Consider the following 22,426-nt stretch of genomic DNA (forward strand, 5'->3'; position numbering starts at 1 on the left):
GCTCAGGTCAGGAAAAAGAAACCCGACCCGAACCCGACAAAACCACATCAGAACCGAGCCCAACCCGGCCAGAGTCCTTCCATTTTTTCCAGTGCCCAACCCGACCACCGGAATGTTCACTTTACCTTACTTCCGATTCCAAATCCGTTTTTCACTTTTTCAGTTTGAAATACTTGCTGCAAGTTTATCCAATGAGCAGCTGAGATGCAGAGGCCAGGAAGGTCCTGAGTGATTAATTATAAAATATATAGTATTTTTATTAAAAATATAAAATGATCAGTCAGGACTCTAGTCTACACATATACAGTACCGTACTGTATGTGCGTATACTAGAGTCCTGACTGATCATTTTATATATTTTTTATAGAAATACTGTATATTTTATAATTAATCAGGACCTTCCTGGTCTCTGCGTCTCAGCTGCTCACTGGATAAACTTGCAGCATGTATTTCAACCCGTAAAGCAGGAGTCTAGGTAATGCAAAATGATATTTTGAGAGCCTTTGGGCAATTGCTGTGTTTATTTTAAGCGATACAGATACTGGTACAGTGTGGCACAACCTGTCTGGGCACAACTCCATGGGTTTCTGTTTAACTCATGACCAATCACTGACTTTGTGGCTCTAATTTTCATCTTTTTAAACAACCTTTCATGTCCAATTAATACTGAGTGTGTCTGACCCGGATCTGGCCCGACCCGAGCCGAGCCCAAAAGCTGGACCCGGAAGAGCGACCCAAACCCGACTGGGCCCAACGACATGTGTAGCAGGCCTTTATCACATATCCATAAGCTTGATGGTTCTGCGAGCAAGTAGAATATTAAGCCACAAAGGTCACAAGATGTCAGGTTCTTTCCCCCGAATGTCTGGACTGCCCTAAGGAACTGCTGCACTGATGTCTTGGGACTGAGACGACTAACCTCCAACAACCACAACCATCTTCTTTTGCGTTAGGCATGGCTTCAGCCAGTGGAGAATTTTGCCCTCGATTCCCAATGACTTCAACTTAGGGCTCCTTGATGCCAGTCTGTGAAATGCTGCCTTGATGTCAAAGGCAGTCACTTTCACCTCAGCTATGAAATTCAGCTCTTTTGTCGATGGGATAATGGAACAGTCTGGAATGTTGGCTGAAAGGTTTAATTCTGTGAATATGCTTAACTAGTCTGTGGGACAGCTCTCCCAACTTTGGCACAAGTCCCCAGGTGTTAGTGAGGTGGATATTGCAGGGTCAACTGAGCTGGGTGCTTCTCTGTTACGTACGAACCTGATACCTAGGTGGCTGCTTGACGGTCTGTCCGGGTTTGTTATTCTACTTGGTTGTAGCTGCTTGGTACAACTGAGTAGCTTGCTATGCAATTTCAGACAGCAGCTAGAGTCAACCACATTGCTATGGGCCTCGAGTACATAGACACCAGACACCAGTAGGCAAGGACATTTCCTTCCCTAAAGGACATTAGTGAACTAGGTGGATTTTTATGACTATCCAATACTGATGCTAGCTTTTATTCTAGATTTATTTAATCAACTGAATTTAAACTCCCAGCATCATGGTGGGATTTGAAATCACATCTTCAAATCATTACTCCTGGCGTCCGGATTACTAGTCCAATAACATAACCACTATGCTACCGTTCCTGGTAAAGTATGTTAAAGTTATGCTTACACTGACCATTGACAGCACCTCCTGGTAAGTTCTCAGTTGTGCACATCCCCCTGTATAAAGCATGTACCACAACTAGACAGACATGCTCTCCGCTGCTAGTAATGCTGGAAAATGGAGAGGAAATTGGGATCTTAAAGAATTAACAAGAGTGAGCTGGTTATCAACAACGTCATGGCATAATGTACAAACACACTTTAAGCAGATGATTAAAGAAGACATATGTCTGGGGTGATAATAGAGTTGGAACATTTCTTTAGTAAAAATAATCACTGAATTCCTTTATAACTAAATTTTCTGATTTCTAATCAGACAATCTCCCCCTGTTTAGACTGTCTCGCCAACTTATAGGACATGAAAGCAGACTGTCTGCACACCCCCTCCCTTCAGCTGATAAAACAGACTGTCCAACATGAGAAACAGCCATACAGACCAGGAAGATCCCAGGTCTGATCCACAGTCTGTACTGACATGAACTCAATGGAGGGTGGGATGAAGCAATTAGTCTAGGTCCTCTGGGATAGGAGTTATCGCATTGAAAAGTGCAAGTGTAAAAGGATAAAGGCATGATGCAGTTCCAATGTGATTCCCTCATGGCTGAATAGTCTGATGACAATCACATGCTTTGGCTCACCATTAAGGAACAGAGCAATATCACCCACCCGACAAAATACTGGCAGGATCACTTATGGAAGAGGAAACAGAAAGAATGAACTATTCATATCCAAAATGGCTGTATATTCTTATACACCAAACAGAACTGAATTGTTACAGCTACCATTTTTCAACACTACCCATGCAACACAAAGGAGAAGGAAGTAGACACTGAACTCGCCTTATACGTCCAGCTAGAAGTACAGCCAATAAGCAGGTGAAGAAGCCAGTGGTAACCACAGCCATCTGGTGGTTTTTCCCATAGTCCCACGCAGCTTGCAAGCTCGTCAGCACTTCCTCTGGTACCATATCCAGGAGCTGTTCCCAGCCGGTGATGTTCTGGACAGCACTATGCTGAGATGGTGAAATGGTTCCGTTGCTGCTATTGGACGGGTGTGGCATCGTATCAACTACGCGTGTTTCAGCAGTGCGTTTCTGGCCTGTAAATGGACCAGCTGACCCATAAACTGCCATGGCAACCAACACAGCACAACTGACAAAGGCCACAAATCGAAGGAATAATACTCTGATTGGCGTGGAAAGGCTGGAATAATGAGAACTCTGCAAAATAAAAGTTAGTAATTAGTTGCAGCAAACACGTAGAACTTTAGCCAGATCTTGTGTACACTCAAAGAAAGAAAAAAAAAAAAAATCGGACTTTACAAATCAGACATAGATTCATGGAACGATACAGCATTGAAGGAAGTCAGTTTATCATTCCTGTGCCGATCTCTTTAAATAACTATCTGATTAGTCCCATTCCCCTGCAGATGTTTCCCCTTCAAATATTTCACCAATTCCCTTTTGAAAATGATTGAACCAGCTTCCACTACCCTTTCACACTCGACTCTTCACAAAGTTAGGACTGGCCCTTCCAGTGTCTGCATAAGGACCCGGTTTAGACTTGCGCAATTCCCACCGTAAGAAAATAAAGTTACTGAAATATCAGCTTTCAGGTATTAAAATGAACAAAACTACAGAAAAATTTAACAAAAAAACAAACATTCAGAACAGGCTGCAGAAGTTGATTATTCCTGTTCCTGATTCTTTGCTTATCATTTGGTCCCACCTTATTGTTTCCATCCTCTGAAAAAGGGGCATTATTTGACCTTATCTAACCCATATTTTCAATATATACATCCTCTTTTTAAAAAAGAAATTGTTGCTCTGCTCAAGACAGTCCATTTTGAAACTGGAGCAAGTTGAAATAAAATGGGTTTTAAGTGGGTTGAAATCAGCTCCAAATGCTTTTTTTTTAGCTGATCAAAAACCAGAAGTGATGACCGAATCACTCACAAAAATTTGGCCAAGCTTTGAGAACATTTTTATACATTAAGGAGCAAGCAGTTGCTAATGTAGGAATGCATTCAGCAACCGCCCACTAAATATAACTCAGCCTGGATGAGTAAACTCTTCTGCAGCATGCCAAGGGTTAAAATGTTTGCAACATAACATACCATGAATCAAAATAAAACCAATAAAACTCCTTAAGCACAAAAGGTAAATCATAGCTGCAGCTTTGTTACAAGACTAAACAGGTTATTGAAAACATTAAGCTGTATTTCAAAGCTGTGAATACAAAGTTGGTACAAATTAAAGACAATCAAAACCAAGCCTATTTCTCAAGGTCCATTAAAAACTGATTTCACAGTAATTTTTGCAAGTCCTGCCAGACCACTGGTTAAAAACAGAATCATTGAAAATAGTTGCCAAACAAAATCTCAACCCTAATTTAGCATAGTATTGAAAAAAAACTTGTATTTCTATAGCACCTTTCACAACATCAAGGTGTCCCAAAACGTTTTGCTGCCAATGAAGTACTTTTGAAATGTAGTCTCTGTGGTAATGGAGGAAGCATGACAGCCGATTTGCGCACAGCAAGGTCTTATAAAGAGCAATGTGATGACGACCAATCTGTTTTAGCTGTTGGATAAATACTAGCTAGAACACCGGGGAGAACGCTCCTGCCCTTCTTTGAATAGTGCCATGGGACCTATTCCATGCACCTTGGAGGCAGACAGGGCCTTGATTTAGTGACTCATCTGAAAGACACCCCCAGCACTGCACTGATAGTATCAGCCTGGATTATGTGCTCAAGTCTATGGAGTGGTGTTTGAACCTACGAATTTCTGACTGAGGAGTGTGCTACAGCTGAACCATGACTGAAATGGTCACACTTTGGGGCAATAGGATATGGCTTCTGACCCAATTCTCCTAAATCTTGGCCTCTACTGTCTGTGTATCCATTGTGTTAGAATAGAGTTTGGGAAAGGCAAAGCAAATCAAGAGGGAACCTTGTGAAAACCATAGTGACCAGCTCAAAATGCGACTGTTCTTTCCACAACTCCACTCAGATGTTGAAGTAATTTATGCAATTTCAATGTGTATTTGTCAAATTCTGGCTATTTTGGGTGGGAAAAGGTTCATGAATTTTTGTAATGTGCTTAGATTTCCTTCATTGTTGTAAACTTCAATAAGTACCAAAATCAAAAGTATAAAATTCCCTTCATGTAGGCTGGATTCAAGCAAATTCTGTAAATGAACTCAAAACAGTTCAGGTTTTGCCTCAGTGTACCTGGTTTGAGACAAATGCTACTAGAATGGAGTTAGACAGGTCTAATTCATCTACATCCAAAATTATCAAAAATACTGCCCCCAAAGCTATTCTTTTTAATCTCACTTGAAAAATCTAATTTACGTTTTCCCCCTTAAACTGAACAGCATTGTCCTTGTACAACAACGTATACTTTTATTTATTTAGAGATACAGCACTGAAACACGCCCCTCGGCCCACCGAGTCTGTGCCGACCAAGAACCACCCATTTATCCTAACCCTACAGTAATCCCATATTCCCTACCACCTACCTACACTAGGGGCAATTTATAATGGCCAATTTACCTTTCACCTGCAAGTCTTTGGCGGTGGGAGGAAACCGGAGCACCCGGCGAAATCCCACGCGGTCACAGGGAGAACTTGCAAACTCCGCACAGACAGTACCCAGAATTGAACCCGGGTCCCTGGAGCTGTGAGGCTGCGGTGCTAACCATTGCGCCGCCCAGGATAATTGTTTAGAGTTAGAGAATTTAAATAGCCAACAGTAAAAGATTGAAAATATCTATAACTTGAACTTTGTTTGCGAAACAATAAAGGCTGATTGTTTATCCATTCGACACCTAAAGTTCTTCAAAACGTTTTTCTTGGCACCCACATCCTTTATTATTTATTTCTGCCACAAATTTCTCTGAGCAGTCTTGTCCAGTTTTTCACCTTACATCAGAAAATGGGAACTATATTGTCAAATAAATGCAGGATCTTACACATTACAATGCAAGGGACCTCCAGTCTGCCAAAGTCTTAGAATGGTCTCGTAAGCAATTTACACAGAGTGTTGAGATCTGCAAAGCCAATGGCAAACTGTACCTAGAAACAGGACAGTTCTTACCATTTGAGCTAATGCTCAAGGAACAAAATTGGGGACATCAAGTAGACAAAAAAAAAGCATGCCTGCTTGATGTCGGAGTGCCTGATGCATTCCTGTCCAGCTCCTTAGGCCAGCAAAACAGTTTCATGATATAGGCTAGAGTCCTCCCTCGGTCAACAGGGAAGGAAGCAGCTTCTTACAAACATAGCGGCTGGCTGCATCTTCACAGTAATTTTGCATATGCAAGCTTGTGCATGTGTTTCAAAGCAAGATTTGGCTGCTGTAGAAAACAACTAGCTGACAAAAACAATGGCTTCTGAACAACGCACACTGTTATTAAATGTGGAAATCAGCCTGCGACTTGTGGCACGGAAACTACACCGTGATTTGCAAATCACCATGTGCTGACGACCAATCTGCCGCACTATATAGTTAGCTTTGCGAAAACAGCATCTTGCCATCAACTTCCCCATGAATTTCATCAAGTTGCTGCATTTTCACATTAATTTACCATTTAACTCACCACAGAAAGTTAAGTCTGGTAATTATCAGCACAAGTACACTTTAATAATATGATTATTAATTACCAATAAATCTCAAGCACAGATTATAATCAAGTGTGAAGTCTCATTCCTTCAAGTTGTGAATTGTTTTGAGATTTTAAAAATAATTTTTTCAAAAAGTATTCTTTTTCTTCTCTATCTTCTTCGCTCTCCTTACATTGCTTTCTATACCTTATTTGCATTGAATTCACCCTCCATCTCAGTATTGGGCAGCACATTGATCATCCAGCTTTGATGATGCAACAGGTAGAGTATTCCAGATCATAACCTGCTGTGCAAAAAACAAATTCTCATCTCGCCTTCGGTTCTCTTGCCAATTACCTTCATAAAGCGAAGTGTGGTGTTCTGGAATTCACTGCCTGAAAGATTTCATGACTTTCAAAGGGAATTGGATGAATACTTGAAGGAAAAACAAAGTTCAGGGCTACAGGGGCCCGAGCAGGGGAATGGGATTAATTGGATAGCTCTACCGAAGAGGCACAATGGTCCGAATAGCCCCCTTCTGTGCTGAATCATTCTACAAATGGTATCCGAACTACTGCGGTATCATCGTATAATAGAGCCGCATTAGAGAATGAAAAGGAGGCAAAATATGCAACTGCTGCACTATGAACAGTGTACACCTGAAAAGTTACCCTTGTCTGGTTAAAATGTTGACTTTAATGCTTCAGTATAATACACTATATAGCTGTAGATTTATTCAAAATACTTTGCAGAATTTAACAGCCTTTCCAAGAACTTCGGTCTTAAGTTATTGCAACATCAGCTGCATAAATCAGACTGCCAGTAAAGAAAGCTTCTAGCTGAAACTTGCAACCTGTCTTGTGCCATATAGTTACAAAGTACCCCAGTTGGATTTCTGTAAAAAAAAACTGATCTGTCCACACCCTTTCCTGGCATTTGAGGTAAAATGTGTTCAAAACCACATTCATATCTAAATAGTAAAATAAGGTTCTTCTATCATCATATACTGTCAAAAAGTGCCTCTAGTGAGTACCAAATGATAAGTCAAATCTGTCATCATCAACATTTAATGAATCAAAAGAGCACGAGGGGGTGTTGGAAAACAATAAGAAAAGGAGGAAAGAAAAAGTTTTATACTCCATTCTGGTCAAACAAAAAAAAATACATCAAATTCTCAAAATAAACTGAAATGCCATTGTAGTACTGCAGAGAAAAACACAAGATTTTCATCAAGACACAGCAGAATCCTCCCTCGCAGGTTTTCTAACATAAAGACCTCAAAGCCAAGAGTTTCATTACTGGAAATTCCTGAAATGGTCTCTTCTCTCCCCTCTACCTCACATAATCCCCCTACTGGAAAAGCTTTTAAAAAAAGATAAGATCACCATGAAAACACACCCAACCCTTACCTGCACAAAAGTTTTGTCTGCTTCTCGACGACGGAGCTGATGGTCAAAGAGAATTGCGCGAATCTGGCGGTCCTGGTGTTTGATATAATACTCCACTGCTGTCTGACAAGGACGGCACAGCTTGTAAGTTTGTTCGAGATGGTGTTTATATACCTCAATTTCTTCTTCATACTTATCCTAAGAGGGATACAAAAAAAGTTACTTGTTAAGTCAGACAGCCACTGGAAGATGCACATTTTTCAAAAGGTTCAACTTGGTTGCATCCAAATACAACAGAATTTTGTAACACATGAGGCCATTCAGCCCATGCATCTCTGCACTCAAAGAGCTGACACTTAATCCATTTCCCTTGACCTAGAATTTTTCTTTTTCACTTTCTTTTGAGTGATTATGGACTCTGCTTCAACGAAATTTCCTATCTGAAGAAGCCAGTATCTTGATTATGCATCTGAACATTTGAGAACATCCCCCATGTGGTGCAGTGCGTTGGATGACAAACGCCATGCACCAAGCCAAGCAGCACCATCTGAAGAGTGGTAGCAATGGTTCCAACTGCTTTCACATTCCTTGTGGCTGGCTCACAGTAGCACAAAGAGGTTTGGGATCAGGTTGCCCATTAAGACGACAATGACTTTGCTGTTTTACCCCCATATGCGCAATTGCCCCCCCCCCCACCCCCCAAAAAAGAGCTGCATATTCGATACACTTAAAAATATTTAAGAACATGGTTCCCCATTAGAAAGTAGTGTACACAGCTTATTTCCTCCTTGAGGCTGTTCAAGGCTAATCCAGTGTTCTCATACTGTTGTCATATGCCCTAGACACTTATTACGGTTCTCTGTATTTACAGTAACACAGACACAACTTTCTAACAATCCTTGGAACCATACCACTGGTCCTCTTACCTAAATATTATATAGCAAAATATAAAAATGACTAGGACCCAAGACAAAAAGTTTAAAATTTTGCACACAATTTCAGTTTTGAATCCTGTATTTTGTTTCTGGAAAAAAGACGATATCCATAAGTCAGACAAAAGTAACATATGGAAAATCTGAACATTTCAGTTCCCAGATGTTCAGTGGTTAAATGCACGATCTGGTACATTATTGAGTGAGAGAGCAAGATACTCTCAGGGCTGATTTTGAGCCAGGGCTGGGAGAGGGGCTGCACCATTCTCCCTCACCTAACGTGGAGGCAATAAGAGGATGCAGTTGCCAGTGCTCATCGGTAACAAGTTATTTTGAAGGAAAGTATACTTATGGAAGCAACTGGTGAGGAGAGGACTGAGGTTGGCCACGAGGTGATTCTTGTTTGGGCAGGATGTTGACAACTCACTCAAGGTTCAAATCACAAACGAAAGAACACCTGGGTGGCCTGCTAGCAATACAGAATACAAATTCAAGAACTAGTGCCTCTGGGAGGGAGGAAAGGCAAGAATAACATTTCAATATAGCTACAAAATATCAAATTTAAATAGGCATATCATTGGAAGTTAAAACTATACATCTGATGCAAGTGTCTTCAGTTTGTTCATTACTTAGATTTGTTCATCAGAGATTATCCAAAACAAAACCAGAAACAAAGTAACCCAGAGCACCAAACAAAATCAGACACCAAATCATAAGGAGACATTAGGACAGGTGACCAAAAGCTTGGCCAAAGAGGTAGGTTTTTAAGGAGCATCTAAGTCGAAGAGACTTAGTAGTTGGCAGGAAAAAAAGACAGAGGCGCAAGGGGAGAGCCAACTGTGCAACAGCCCCGACAAACAAATTTCTCTGCAGCACCTGTGGAAGAGCCTGTCACTCCAGAATTGGCCTTTATAGCCACTCCAGGCGCTGCTGCACAAACCACTGACCACCTCCAGGCGCGTATCCATTGTCTCTCGAGATAAGGAGGCCCAAAAGAAAAAAGAAAAAGGACAGGTGACCAAAAGCTTGGCCAAAGAGGTAGGTTTTTAAGGAGCATCTTAAAAGTATACGGGTGGGGGATAAAAGAGAGGGAGGGAGGAAGAGGCAGAGGGGTTTAGGGAGGAAATTCCAGTACTCAGGCTGAGGCAGCTGAAGGCACAGCAACCAATGGTGGAGTGACAGAAATCAGGGATGAGCAAAAGGCCAGAACTGAAGGAGTGCAGAGTTTTCAAAGGATTGCAAGGCTGGAGGAGGATACAGAGATAGTGAGGGACAATGGAAGGACTTGAAAACAAGGATGAGAATTTTAATAAAGACGTAGCTGGAAGGGGAGCTATTGTAGGTCAGCAAGCATAGGAGTAATAGATGCAGAGGACTTGGTGTGAGTTCGGGTATGGGCAGCAGAGTTTTGGATGAGCTCAAGCATACGGAGGATGCAAGGCTGGAGGCCGGCCTAGAGAAATCAACAGAGGTAGAAGCCTGGTCTGGAATGCATATTCCATTTCTGTAGGAACACGGACCAATTACCAGAGAGCTTAGGTGTAGCTGGAACATTCTTCCTCTAATAGTTTCTCATGTTGGTCACAGATCCACCTTACAGCCTGGTCTTGGATTTAGCATATGGACTCCCAGAAGCTCTGAACCAAGACAGGGAACTGTTTGCACGTCTTTAAATTGCATGCAAGTAAATGATTGCACAACATTTCGTCTCCCACTCCCTCACGCTCTCCCTGCTAATATTATGAAATCCTAATGAGTTCTTAGTGACATGTGCAGTGACATTCTGTTATTTGACAGAAAGCTAGGGACTTTTATCTTGCATTGTATCATTGGCGAGATCTTATTACACACTACCTGTACAGACAGATAGTCAAGCCTTACTAAAAAAAAAAAACACCATCTCAATGATGTAGCTCAAAAATTAGAGCATAAAAAGCCTCCCAACTCATGGTTTGGAAACCATACCGTGACCTTACTTTGCCTGAACAGTGGAGACTTTCTAAATTATCTGGTTCAACTTCAGAAGCTGAACACTTTATTTATCTACAATGCCTCAGATGAATTCATCTTAATTACTATTGTCAAAATACATTCCTTATATGTAGTAGTGTTAGACGACGCCACAAGCTTTCTGAAGCTATGCCACTGTCAAAAATCTTCCAGCAGCTCCCCCGAGGGGCATCTTGGAGCTCTTCTCAGAAACGACGTATTTCTAGGTTTGTAATTCAGCAATCACTTTTAAAACATACACACCAAGTATACAACTCTGAATGCCAATAAACAGATCAAGTTTGATAGGTAAACAAAACAATCTTTCACATAAGATAAATTAAAATGCAAAAACAAGCATTTTGAAGTAGAAGTCCAGAAGTAGGCCTGTGCCAATGACAGCTCCCTTGGCGCTTGCTCCTCTCCTTTCCTGCCAGCAGGCCTTCAATACCCAACACAACTGGTCATTCTTCACATGTAGCTTGGTCAATAAGTGTCAACACACTCAACCAGGTGAAGGCATCGCAGCCAAATCCAATCCTATTCCTTACATTTGCTCATGCTCATTTTCCGCATTGTGACACTCGACAGTAACCAAACTCGTGAACCATGCCAGCTGTGGCTCATTAGGCAGCACTCTTGCCTCAGTCAGAAGGTTGCGGGGATTCGAGACCCACTCCAGAGCAGTACGGAGGGCGAGCTGTGCTGTTCAAGGTGATGTCCTTCGGATGAAATGTTAAACCAGGGTCGTCCAGCCTAGTCGTGTGGGGGGCCACATTACAATTTTTGTCTCACATGGGCCGTTGTGAATTTCAGAAAGATAAAAGCATTTAAATTTATCTCATCAAAACAGCAACAAATGTACATGTTTGAGAAGAAGCTTTAAATGAGAAGCCTAATTTACTGACTTACTTTCTCTTCACTATGTTGGACACTGACTTAGTGAGAAACCTGACATTTTTCTGCTTGCACAAGTAGTCAATGTTAGCCCGCACACTTCTTGTAGCGATGCAGAGTATTCTGGATAGATGCAATTGTCAGAAGTGATCTTGATAACTCCGTCTGTTCCCCCACCCATCCCGTGCCCAGCAGGAAAGCTTAGCAGATGGTCGATCAGTTTTTTTTAATAAAACATCTGAAGTCAGTTTCACAGCTGACAGTTGCTGATATCTGGAGCAGCAGTTTCCCAGCAGCTTTTTAAAAAGGCTGCGTTCGCTGACAGCGCAACCACTAGGTGGCGCTGCAGTGGCACATGCGCAAATGCAGCCTGTGCAACTAAAACATCACAGTCTGCGATGTTCAGTCAGCTGCCAGGACTAAAGATGGCACTGCTCAAATAATCACACAAAGGCAACGTAAACATATGGCAGCACACAATGGCCGGAGGGAGGGGGCCGGGAAGGGAGGGAGGGAGAGAGCGCATTCCAGATCACAACAACTCGCGGAAGTAGAGTAGAAATGTAATGAAAATGTTTTACATCATTTCTGCAATCCATTCTACATCACCAACAGAATGAATCAATGCCTAAGTTATGGAATGTATTAATAATGCAGTATGAGACAAAGTACACTTTAAAAAAAAGAGAAAAAAAACTAACTCTGGTTGTCATTTGCTATTATTCTAGAAGTTCAAGAACCCAGCAGATGGAATCAGAACTGGTAGCTACACATTTGTTTGATATCATCTCTGTCATTATATATACACACACACAAATGGGAAAACAGGGACCAAAGATTCAATTACAGGAGCAAAAAATTAGAGCCAAGTGCAGAATCACAACACACGAATCATCTTGTAATCAATGCTATTGCATTAATGTACTGATCCAAACACAGAGCACCCACTGGCTATCTGGTTTATAGCAGCCAGCCACAAATAGATCAGCCCTCCTTTGAAAGGACTTTTCATCTCTGCATCAACATCTTCCCTAACTCACAGTGACAACTCCTCAATAGGGTAGTTTTAGAGATGTCACTCAACTGCCATTATTTTGCCTATATGACTGGCACATTATTCAAGCAAATCGGGGACATACATGCAGGCATGAACACACACCCACTGTGAGGACTTTTAAACTTATCTTGATATAGTCTTCAAAATCCATTACAGAACTTGTGCACAATGAAAAATGATGGAATATCAACATTTTAAACACTATGGAATATCCAGCTTAACTTGTTACTCAAGCTCACTGATATCCAGCAGATATATTTGGTTTATCAGCAAAGCTCTTGCATTACAGAAATGTACTGAAGTCACCAGCAATTGGTGTGATTAGTTTTACATATGGTCTAAAATTACACCAAGCTCAAGGGCTGCAAGCAGCAGAGGAAATGGATTATTCAGATACTGTAAACGTAATCCTTCACTAATATCATTATCTCAAGAGATCAGTTTATGATAAAGCCACAACTGACTATTTGATCCATTTACACAAAAAATTCCAACTATTTAATTCATTTAGTGAGCCACAGCAAGTGATATGCCAGAGTGCAACAATTAGTAGCTCCCATTACTGGAATGTTGCATTCAAAATCCCCGAGGGCAATGAATTCACTGATTTGAGATCAGAGCAATAAAATCAATTGTCACACCAAAACTGTTTGCTCAAGCAATGGACCACATCTCAAATCCACTCTGTTATGTTGCATTTTGGGACACTGTACTGAGATTGCCCGATTAAATATTGGGAAGACTGAAGAAATTGTTTTCAGACTCCACTCCAAACTACTGATCCCCATCCCTCTCCCTGGCAAATGTCTGAGACTAAACCAGTCTGTTTGTAACCTTGATGTCACATTTGACCCAAAGATTAGCCTCCAACTTCATATTCCCGGCATCACTAAGTCCGCCTTTTTCTACCTCTGACATGGCCCGACTTTACCCGTCTCGGCTCATCTGTTACTGAAATCCTCATTCCTGCCTTTGTTACCTCTACACTTGACTATTCCAACACATTCCTGGCTGGTCTCCCACATTCCACCCTGCGTAAACTTGAGGTCATCCAAAACTCTGCCTTAAATTGCATCAAGTCCCGTTCACCCATCACCTCAGTGATGGCTCGTGGTCAAGCAACATCTTGATTTTAATTTGGCTGCCTAGGTCCCTAGCTCTGGAATAACCTCCCTACACCTCTCTACCTTGCTCCTTTAAGACACTCCTTAAAACTTTTGACCATCTGACAATATCTCATGATGTGGTTTTATGTCATATTTTGTTTTATAATGCTCCTGCAAAGCACCTTGAGATGCTTCCACAGAATCACAATTGTTGCAGCGCAGGAAGCCATTCAGCCCATTGTGCCTGCACCGGCTCTCCAAACGAGCAATTTTCTTAGTGCCATTCCCCCGCCAAATTGCATATTCTTCCTTTTCATATAACAGTCTAATTCCCCTTTGAATGCTTCAATTGAACATGCCTCCACCGCGCACTCAAACAGCACATTCCCAACCTTGATCACTCACTGTCGAAAAAATTTTCCTAGTGTCATTTTTGCTTCTCTTACTTATTATAATCAACATTACTTTAAATCGCTGCCATCTTGTTCTTGATCCTTTCACGAGTAGGAACAGTTTTTCTCTATCTACTCTGATCAGACTCATGATTTTGAATACCTCTATCAAATCACCTCTCAGCCTTCTCTCCTCCTAGGAAAACAGTCCCAACTTCTCCAATCTAACTTCATAACTGAAGTTCTTCATCCCTGAAACCATTCTTGTGAACCCTTTTCTACTCTCTCTCTCCAATCTTTCCTCAAGTGTGGCGTCCAGAACAGGACACAATACTCCAGCTGAGGCCGAGCTAGTGTTTTATACAAGTTCAACATAACTTCCTTGCTCGTGTACTCTTTGCCCCTATTAATAAAGCCCCGGATACTGTATGCTTTATTTACCACTCTCTCAACCTCTCCTGCCACCTTCAATGACTTATGCACTTATACACCCAGATCCCTCTGCTCCCTCACCCCCTTTAGAATTGTTACATCAAAGGTGCTATATAAACACTAGTAGTTGCTGCTGTTGTTGAGATAATCAACCGTAGTCACTTTTGTGCATTTCCTCGCATTTGGTGTCAGAGCAGTATTGGTACATTACTCAGACTCTCAGTCTTAAAGCTGCTGCAGAGGTGATAAAAAGGTTTTGAAAAACCTTTTTTTTTAAAAAAAAAAGAGCATCACCTTCTGATACAAAAAGCCATCAATATACAGTTTCTTCCACTGGAGTTTATTTCTAATCATTCTTGAGATATGGGCATCACCTGCAAGGCTGGCATTTATTCCCTATCCATTGTTACCCTGAGAGGGAGGTGGTGAACCATCTGTGTGCCTTGCTAGGCCACTTCAAAGGGGAGTTAAGAGTCAACCACAATAGTGTGGGGCTAGTCACATACAGGCCAGACTGGGTAAGTATGGCAAATTTCCTTCCTTAAAAGGCGTTAATTAATTGGGCTTCTAAGACAATCTGACAACTTCATGGCAATTTTTGATAATTTTTTTTTTTTAATTCCAGACATCTTAAACTGAATTCAAATTTTCAAGGTGCCATGGTGTGATTTGAAGTCAATTCACTATTATTACTCCAGGCCTCTGGATTTCTAGTTCAGTAACATAAGGACACAAGAAATTCAGCCCTTTGAGCCTGATCCGTCATTCAGTAAGATCATGGCTGATCTACCTCAGTTACACCTTACCGCACTATCCCCATATCCCTTGATTCTCTTAGTGTCTAAAAATCTATCGATCTCTGACTTGTATATACCAACATAACCACTGCATTTCTGTATCCTCTACCCTTTTCCCTCTTCATCTACCTCCAGTTTTTAAAACTGAACAAGGCTTCAAAAAGTCAGCAATTACAAAAACACCAAACTAAATCAATGGTTTTCTACTCTAGATACAGCCTTGCTCTTAGTTTATGCTTTTTTGCATATGTTGTGGTTATGGAACAGTTTACTTTTTTCAATATTAAATGATCTTTAACAAACATTAGCTGACACAAAAGTGAATCAGTAAATTAATCATCACCACCTAGATCCACCAATGTGTTGCACAATACAAATATTTTGCTGCAGGTGATGTGTCCAACGACTCAAAACAAAACTGAAAGATTAGCCACATCACCTTAGATCTAATCAAAAGCTGAGGCACGTTCAAACTAGCTATTAGCATGGTCAACTTATAGGGTGATAATATATAGCCATTATATACAAAATAGGAAGCATGAAAATGAGCTCCTACAAAACCAGACAGCCGCACTGAATCCCACAACAGCTGATGGAAATGGAAGGCAGTGTAACAAGACATGGAAATAATTGTACTTCAAAGATGAGGATACCTCTGAAACACAGACAGTGTGAAAATTCCATCATGCTATAGTTAAGAGTAAAAAAAAAAATCTATATTTCTCCTGCTACTTTTCAATGGTTCCAATTAGAATTGCACAGCAAGTCACTGACACTACAGGCAGCCTTAATAAATAATACACCGTGACACACAGCAAAGGGGACCAAATCATTCTTTCCAGTTCACTTAGAAATTAAGCTCACTTGAAGCAGTCAATCAACCAATAGAAATCCCATTCCTGTTCAAAGGGACTATCACATGGGAAAAAGGTTTTAAGGACCACATATATATATATATTTCATGTTATTTATACTGGAATTCTGAATGTAACCAATAATTTGGTGAAAACAAATTTTAATATCCTTTGAGAAAGTTTATGCTGCAACAGATCAAGCCAATAAATCACAGTCAATATATTTGGCAGAACATTTGGTAGAGCAAGATAGTTTAACAGCTCATCCAAAACTCTGCTGCCCACATCCTACCTCGCACCAAATCCCACACACCCACTTATCTATATTGAGGCAATACTTAACGAGGAACCAATTTTAAAATACTCGGCTTTGTTTTCAAATCCCTCCATGGTCTCACTCCTCCCTATCTCTAATCTCCTCCAGCCCTCTAAGTCTCAGATATTTGTACTCCTACAATTCTAACCTCTTGCTCGTTCCTGAGGCCCTATGCTCTGAAATTCCGTCCCTATACCCCTCAGCCTCTCCAGCTCTCTTTCCCCTCCTTTAAAACGTTCCTTAAAAGCTACTTCTTTGAACTGATCTGTCCTAATATCTCATGTGGCTCGGTGTGAAATTTTGTTTGATAATGCTCCTGTGAAGCGCATTGGGATGTTTTACTACATAAGATGCTATACAAGTACAAGTAATTTTGTTGTTAACATTTACATTTAGCTAAAAATGTGCCCTCCAATGTTGGCTGCTTTGTTTATAGGGAAAAAAATTAATAGACGTGTTATTTATTGAAAAAAATAGAAAAAAGTGTTCAGGTATATTCTAACACAAGGATTTGTAGGAAGCATAATCCGCATCTCTGAGAAGGCTGTTGACCCCTGCTTAAGCTACAGTATGAACCAACACCTATTTCGGTTGAAGTGCAAGTATTAATCCACACTTAAACCTTATGCTGACTGCCCGACTACTCTACAATCTAGTCTGATTTTTTCATATATGAAAGTTCAGTTCAAAACCTTTAAAGGTAAACATCAGTAAACCATAAGTAAAAACAGAAAATGTTGGAAATAACGCAGATCTGGGCAGTATCTGTGCAGAAAGTGTTAACTTTTCAGGTCCGTTTCTCTCGCCACAGATGCTGCCAGACCAACTGAGTATTTCCAACATTTTCAGTTTTTAAAGCTCAGATTTCCAGCATCACAGTATTTTGCTTTTGCATCAGCAAACCAAAGGAGGTTTCAAAAGCTTGTTGATATGGATTAATAGGCAGATCTATACCTAAAACATTAAAGAGTATAACATTCATTTCATTTCTCTTGCAATAACCAATATCTGCAGCACCAGACTTCAAATCAATAAACATCTGCAGCACCAGACTTCAAATCAATAAACATCTGCAGCACCAGACTTCAAATCAATAAACATCTGCAGCACCAGACTTCAAATCAATAAACATCTGCAGCACCAGACTTCAAATCAATAAACATCTGCAGCACCAGACTTCAAATCAATAAACATCTGCAGCACCAGACTTCAAATCAATAAACATCTGCAGCACCAGACTTCAAATCAATAAACATCTGCAGCACCAGACTTCAAATCAATAAACATCTGCAGCACCAGACTTCAAATCAATAAATATCTGCAGCACCAGACTTCAAATCAATAAATATCTGCAGCACCAGACTTCAAATCAATAAATATCTGCAGCACCAGACTTCAAATCAATAAATATCTGCAGCACCAGACTTCAAATCAATAAATATCTGCAGCACCAGACTTCAAATCAATAAATATCTGCAGCACCAGACTTCAAATCAATAAATATCTGCAGCACCAGACTTCAAATCAATAAATATCTGCAGCACCAGACTTCAAATCAATAAATATCTGCAGCACCAGACTTCAAATCAATAAATATCTGCAGCACCAGACTTCAAATCAATAAATATCTGCAGCACCAGACTTCAAATCAATAAATATCTGCAGCACCAGACTTCAAATCAATAAATATCTGCAGCACCAGACTTCAAATCAATAAATATCTGCAGCACCAGACTTCAAATCAATAAATATCTGCAGCACCAGACTTCAAATCAATAAATATCTGCAGCACCAGACTTCAAATCAATAAATATCTGCAGCACCAGACTTCAAATCAATAAATATCTGCAGCACCAGACTTCAAATCAATAAATATCTGCAGCACCAGACTTCAAATCAATAAATATCTGCAGCACCAGACTTCAAATCAATAAATATCTGCAGCACCAGACTTCAAATCAATAAATATCTGCAGCACCAGACTTCAAATCAATAAATATCTGCAGCACCAGACTTCAAATCAATAAATATCTGCAGCACCAGACTTCAAATCAATAAATATCTGCAGCACCAGACTTCAAATCAATAAATATCTGCAGCACCAGACTTCAAATCAATAAATATCTGCAGCACCAGACTTCAAATCAATAAATATCTGCAGCACCAGACTTCAAATCAATAAATATCTGCAGCACCAGACTTCAAATCAATAAATATCTGCAGCACCAGACTTCAAATCAATAAATATCTGCAGCACCAGACTTCAAATCAATAAATATCTGCAGCACCAGACTTCAAATCAATAATCACCACTTGCCTTTAACTACAGCACCCTCTACTGTAATGTAAATGCCATTGCTAACCTTAAAATATGCTTTTGTAATGTGTTAACTGATCATTCTAGGTTACGGCTTGTCTAGCAGTGACTATGATGCTGAACGTATGCATTTTATAAAGCTTGCAGCAGACCATACTTCCCATATATATAGCAGGCCAATAAAATGCATAAGGTTTCACCAGTATCAATTTTCCCATTTTAAAGCAAAATTAACTCCAGATTACACAAGAGTACTGTTCCAAAATGAAAGTTTGCTCTCCATCACTGAATTGAGGATACTGGATTACAAATTATTTAAAATAAGCTGCATGCCATAATACTTCAAAACAACTTGCATTTATATAACGATTTTAATGTAGTGAAAAATCTGAAGGCACTTCAAGGAGTGTTATCAACAAAATTGGACACTAAGCCATATGACATATTTGGACAAGTGGCCAAAAATCTTGGTCAGAGGCAGAGAGAGGGGTAGAGAGGTGGAGTAGTTTAGGAAGGGATTTCCAGGCCTCAGAGCCTAGGCAGCTGAAGACTGCTGAAAATCAGGAATGTGCAAGAGGCCAGGACTGGAGAAGTGCAGAGATATTGAAGGGTTGGATGGCTGGTTAGAGAAAGACAGAAAGGGGCAAGGCCATGAAAAGACTTGAAAACAAGGGTGAGAATTTTAAATTCAAATCATTGCCAAATCAGGAGCCAGTATAGGTCAGCAAGCACAGGGGTGACCAGTAAACAGGTGGGGTGGGGTGGGGTGGGGGGAGAAACTTAGAGAGAGTTAGGATACAGGCAGCAGTTTTGGATGAGCTGAAGTTTCCAGACAGCGCAAAGTGGGAGGCTGGCCAGGAGAGCAATGGAACAGTCAGCTGTTATACCTTGTATGATCATGTCAATTGCCCTTGGCATTCAGGACCTTAAAGGGAGCCTACTGTACTGTTCACCCAAGTACAGAACACTTGACAAGAGTGCAGTTTAATACTTCAATTATCACATGCAATGCATAAATAGTTTTATAATAGGTTTAAATGAGAAAAGAACATGCGTAACCCTGGAGTATTTAGCTCCCCCCCCACCCCCTCCCCCCACACACCTCCAGAGAATCCAAATCTTCAATTCCCTTGGAAAGACTTACATTTATATCACCTCTATCACAACCCCAGGACATCCTAAAGCACTTTACAGCTAATTAAGTATTTCTGAAGTATAGTCAGTATTATAATGTAAACCAGAGAAAGCCAGCAATGACTCCAACACAAAATTTACTGCTTAAGCTAAATGCCAAGTACATATGCAATTAATATTTTCTGACACCCAGTGAAAATTCTTAACCTGCCAAGCCAGCAAGAATTTAACATTGGTAAGCCTGTAAAGAAAATACACATTGTGGTATGGACACTATATACTTTGTTTACAAACTAACTAAAGAGAAGATAAATCTTCCTTTTTCTATACACTATATTATACCACAACAAAGCCTGCAGGAGAGAACATAGTTCATTTGCAACATGCTAAGGCTTACAGAGAGAACAATGTTGCCAAATCACACTTATCCCTTGGCAGCAAATCATATTTAGATTACATTACCAATGAACTGAAGATCTGCAGATAACTGCAAATAGTTGGTTTGCAGAAGTGCTTAAAGCCAATATATTTATAGGTTAATCTAAGTGGCTCCTGCCTTGGTGGAATGCCCAACTTGCATTTATACAAGTGCATTTAATGTAGCTAAATAGCCCAAGATGCTTCACAGACAAACCATGGGCAAAATGGATGTCAAGGCAAAGGAAGAGATATTAGGAGGGATGATGCAAAAGTTTAGTCAGAGGTAGGTTTTAAAGAGGGTCTTAAAGTTGTAGAGATAGAGGGCTTTGGGGAGGGAATTCCAGAGGACGAGGTTTTGGCAGCTGAAGGCACAGCACCTCCTTGATGGGAGGAAGGGTACAGGCAATGTACAAGAACCAAAAGATTATCCCAAACTGACACTGCTGTCAATAGTGAGCAATACCTGGGCTTGTTGCACCTTGGAGCATGCTTACCTTTACCCCATTATGCTCCTACCACCTCTCTTCATCCTCACCATGTTGAAATCAAAGTCAATTGCACTGCCTCAAACACCAACTCATTCTTCCCAGGATCTCTACACAGTTGCATTGCTAACCTCCCTCCAACTCCTCTTGCTGCAATTTACAGGCTTTTTAAATTCAAACTCATCAACATCCAATTCACTATACTCACCTCTTGCCTTATCTAGTCTTTGTGCTTTCAACCTCAGAAATTCTTGTACTAGAGGCCCAGTCTTCATCTAAGCTTCTCAATAAAAGAAAATGTGCAAATTGGTTCTTGTGCACTCGAGACCAAGATCTTCATCTCGACAAGTAGCATTGAGGATTTGATTATGTCAAAGTTAACACACTTTTAGGATGCTGTATAGATCAAACCCTTAGTTCACAAATTCTGGAAATTGAGTAAAAAGTGATGCCTCATGATCATAGGATTGGGAGATCAATAAACACAGCCTGGAACTTAAATCTCTTGTCTAAAACCAGAGCTAGGAGCAGAGCAGTTTTCCAACATACAAGCTTCAAGAAATTTAATTCAGATCCTGCATTAAAGTACCAATAAATTTAATTCCCTCAAAACATCATTTAGGCTCCCCCCCACAAAAAAAGCAATTAGGCAAAAGATTTACTTCCTGGTAGAACTGATGCCTAAACAGAAATGACACTTCATTGGAGTGGGAAGAGGCAAGAAGGAAGACCACCTCATCCAAAATGTTCCAACATTTCCCTTTGATCCTGGATGGTCTATAGTAAGCACTGGGTGATCGATCTATCGATTGCAACACAAAGAAATTGTTCAATTTTTTTTTCTAATTCATGCACGGGATATGGCCAGCACAGTGCTATTCATTCACAGGTTGTGGGTGTTGATGGGAAGGCCAGCGTTTACTGCTGACCCCTAATGGCCCTTGACAAGGTGGTGGTGAGCCACTCCGGCCGCTTGCTCCCCGCCTTCCCACGCACCCCTGACAGTCGCTAGCTCTGGGCCGCACCGCCTCCCTCCTCTCGGCCACTCGGCCCGTCACCCCTTGCTACTTCAGGCGGCGTGTTGAGACCAATCAAACGTGGGAGCGAATGACCGAGAGGAGGGAGGCGGCGGGGCATTGGGGGGGGGGGGGGAAGGGGGAGGAGGAAGCGGGGAGCGAGCGACCGGAGATTGGGGTGCCGAGGAGAGGGAAACAATTGGGCAGGAGAGTCAGGAGGAGCAGCGAGGTCTGGAGTGAGCAGTGGGGAGGGGGAGAAAGCCAGTTGCAGGGGTGGGGGAGTGGCCGTTGTGACGAGAGCTAGAGGTTGCGTTCGGGCAAAATCAGTCCTGATCAGTCATATAACCGAATCACAATCACGAATTGGTAGCACATTTTATACTCTGCCCGATTTTCCTTTCTATCCAACAGGGTGCCAATTCACTGTCTTCCAATGGAAATGCAATCATAAAATTCCTTTTATATTTAATAGGATTACTGGAATATTAAATGGATCTGAGGATTACAGTTAGTATCCTATAACTACATAGAATAACGCTGGACTTCCACCCAACTTAATGTAAGGTTAGTTTGCTAGAACGATCTAAGCATAAGCATTTCCCGTGATAAATTGAGCAGCGCCATCTTTAACC

The 22,426-nt window shown here is 40.9% G+C and overlaps 1 protein-coding gene across 5 annotated transcripts in view; it reads right to left on the bottom strand.

Moving 5' to 3' along the window:
- Positions 1-22,426, bottom strand: part of tmem201 (transmembrane protein 201) — a 187,138-nt gene that overhangs the window by 134,184 nt on the left and 30,528 nt on the right. For all 5 annotated transcript variants that reach the window (XR_010969620.1, XM_068016976.1, XM_068016975.1 and 2 more), the window contains exons 4-5: positions 7,672-7,848; positions 2,495-2,874 (exon numbers count right to left, since the gene is read on the bottom strand). Coding sequence is in view for 4 of the 5 variants with exons in the window: in XM_068016976.1 (XP_067873077.1) it covers positions 2,495-2,874; positions 7,672-7,848 (557 nt within the window). In the remaining variant the exon portion in view is untranslated. The remainder of the gene's footprint in view (positions 1-2,494; positions 2,875-7,671; positions 7,849-22,426) is intronic.

Source organism: Heterodontus francisci, chromosome 37 (assembly GCF_036365525.1).
Source record: "Heterodontus francisci isolate sHetFra1 chromosome 37, sHetFra1.hap1, whole genome shotgun sequence".
Classification (NCBI taxonomy): Eukaryota; Metazoa; Chordata; class Chondrichthyes; order Heterodontiformes; family Heterodontidae; genus Heterodontus; species Heterodontus francisci.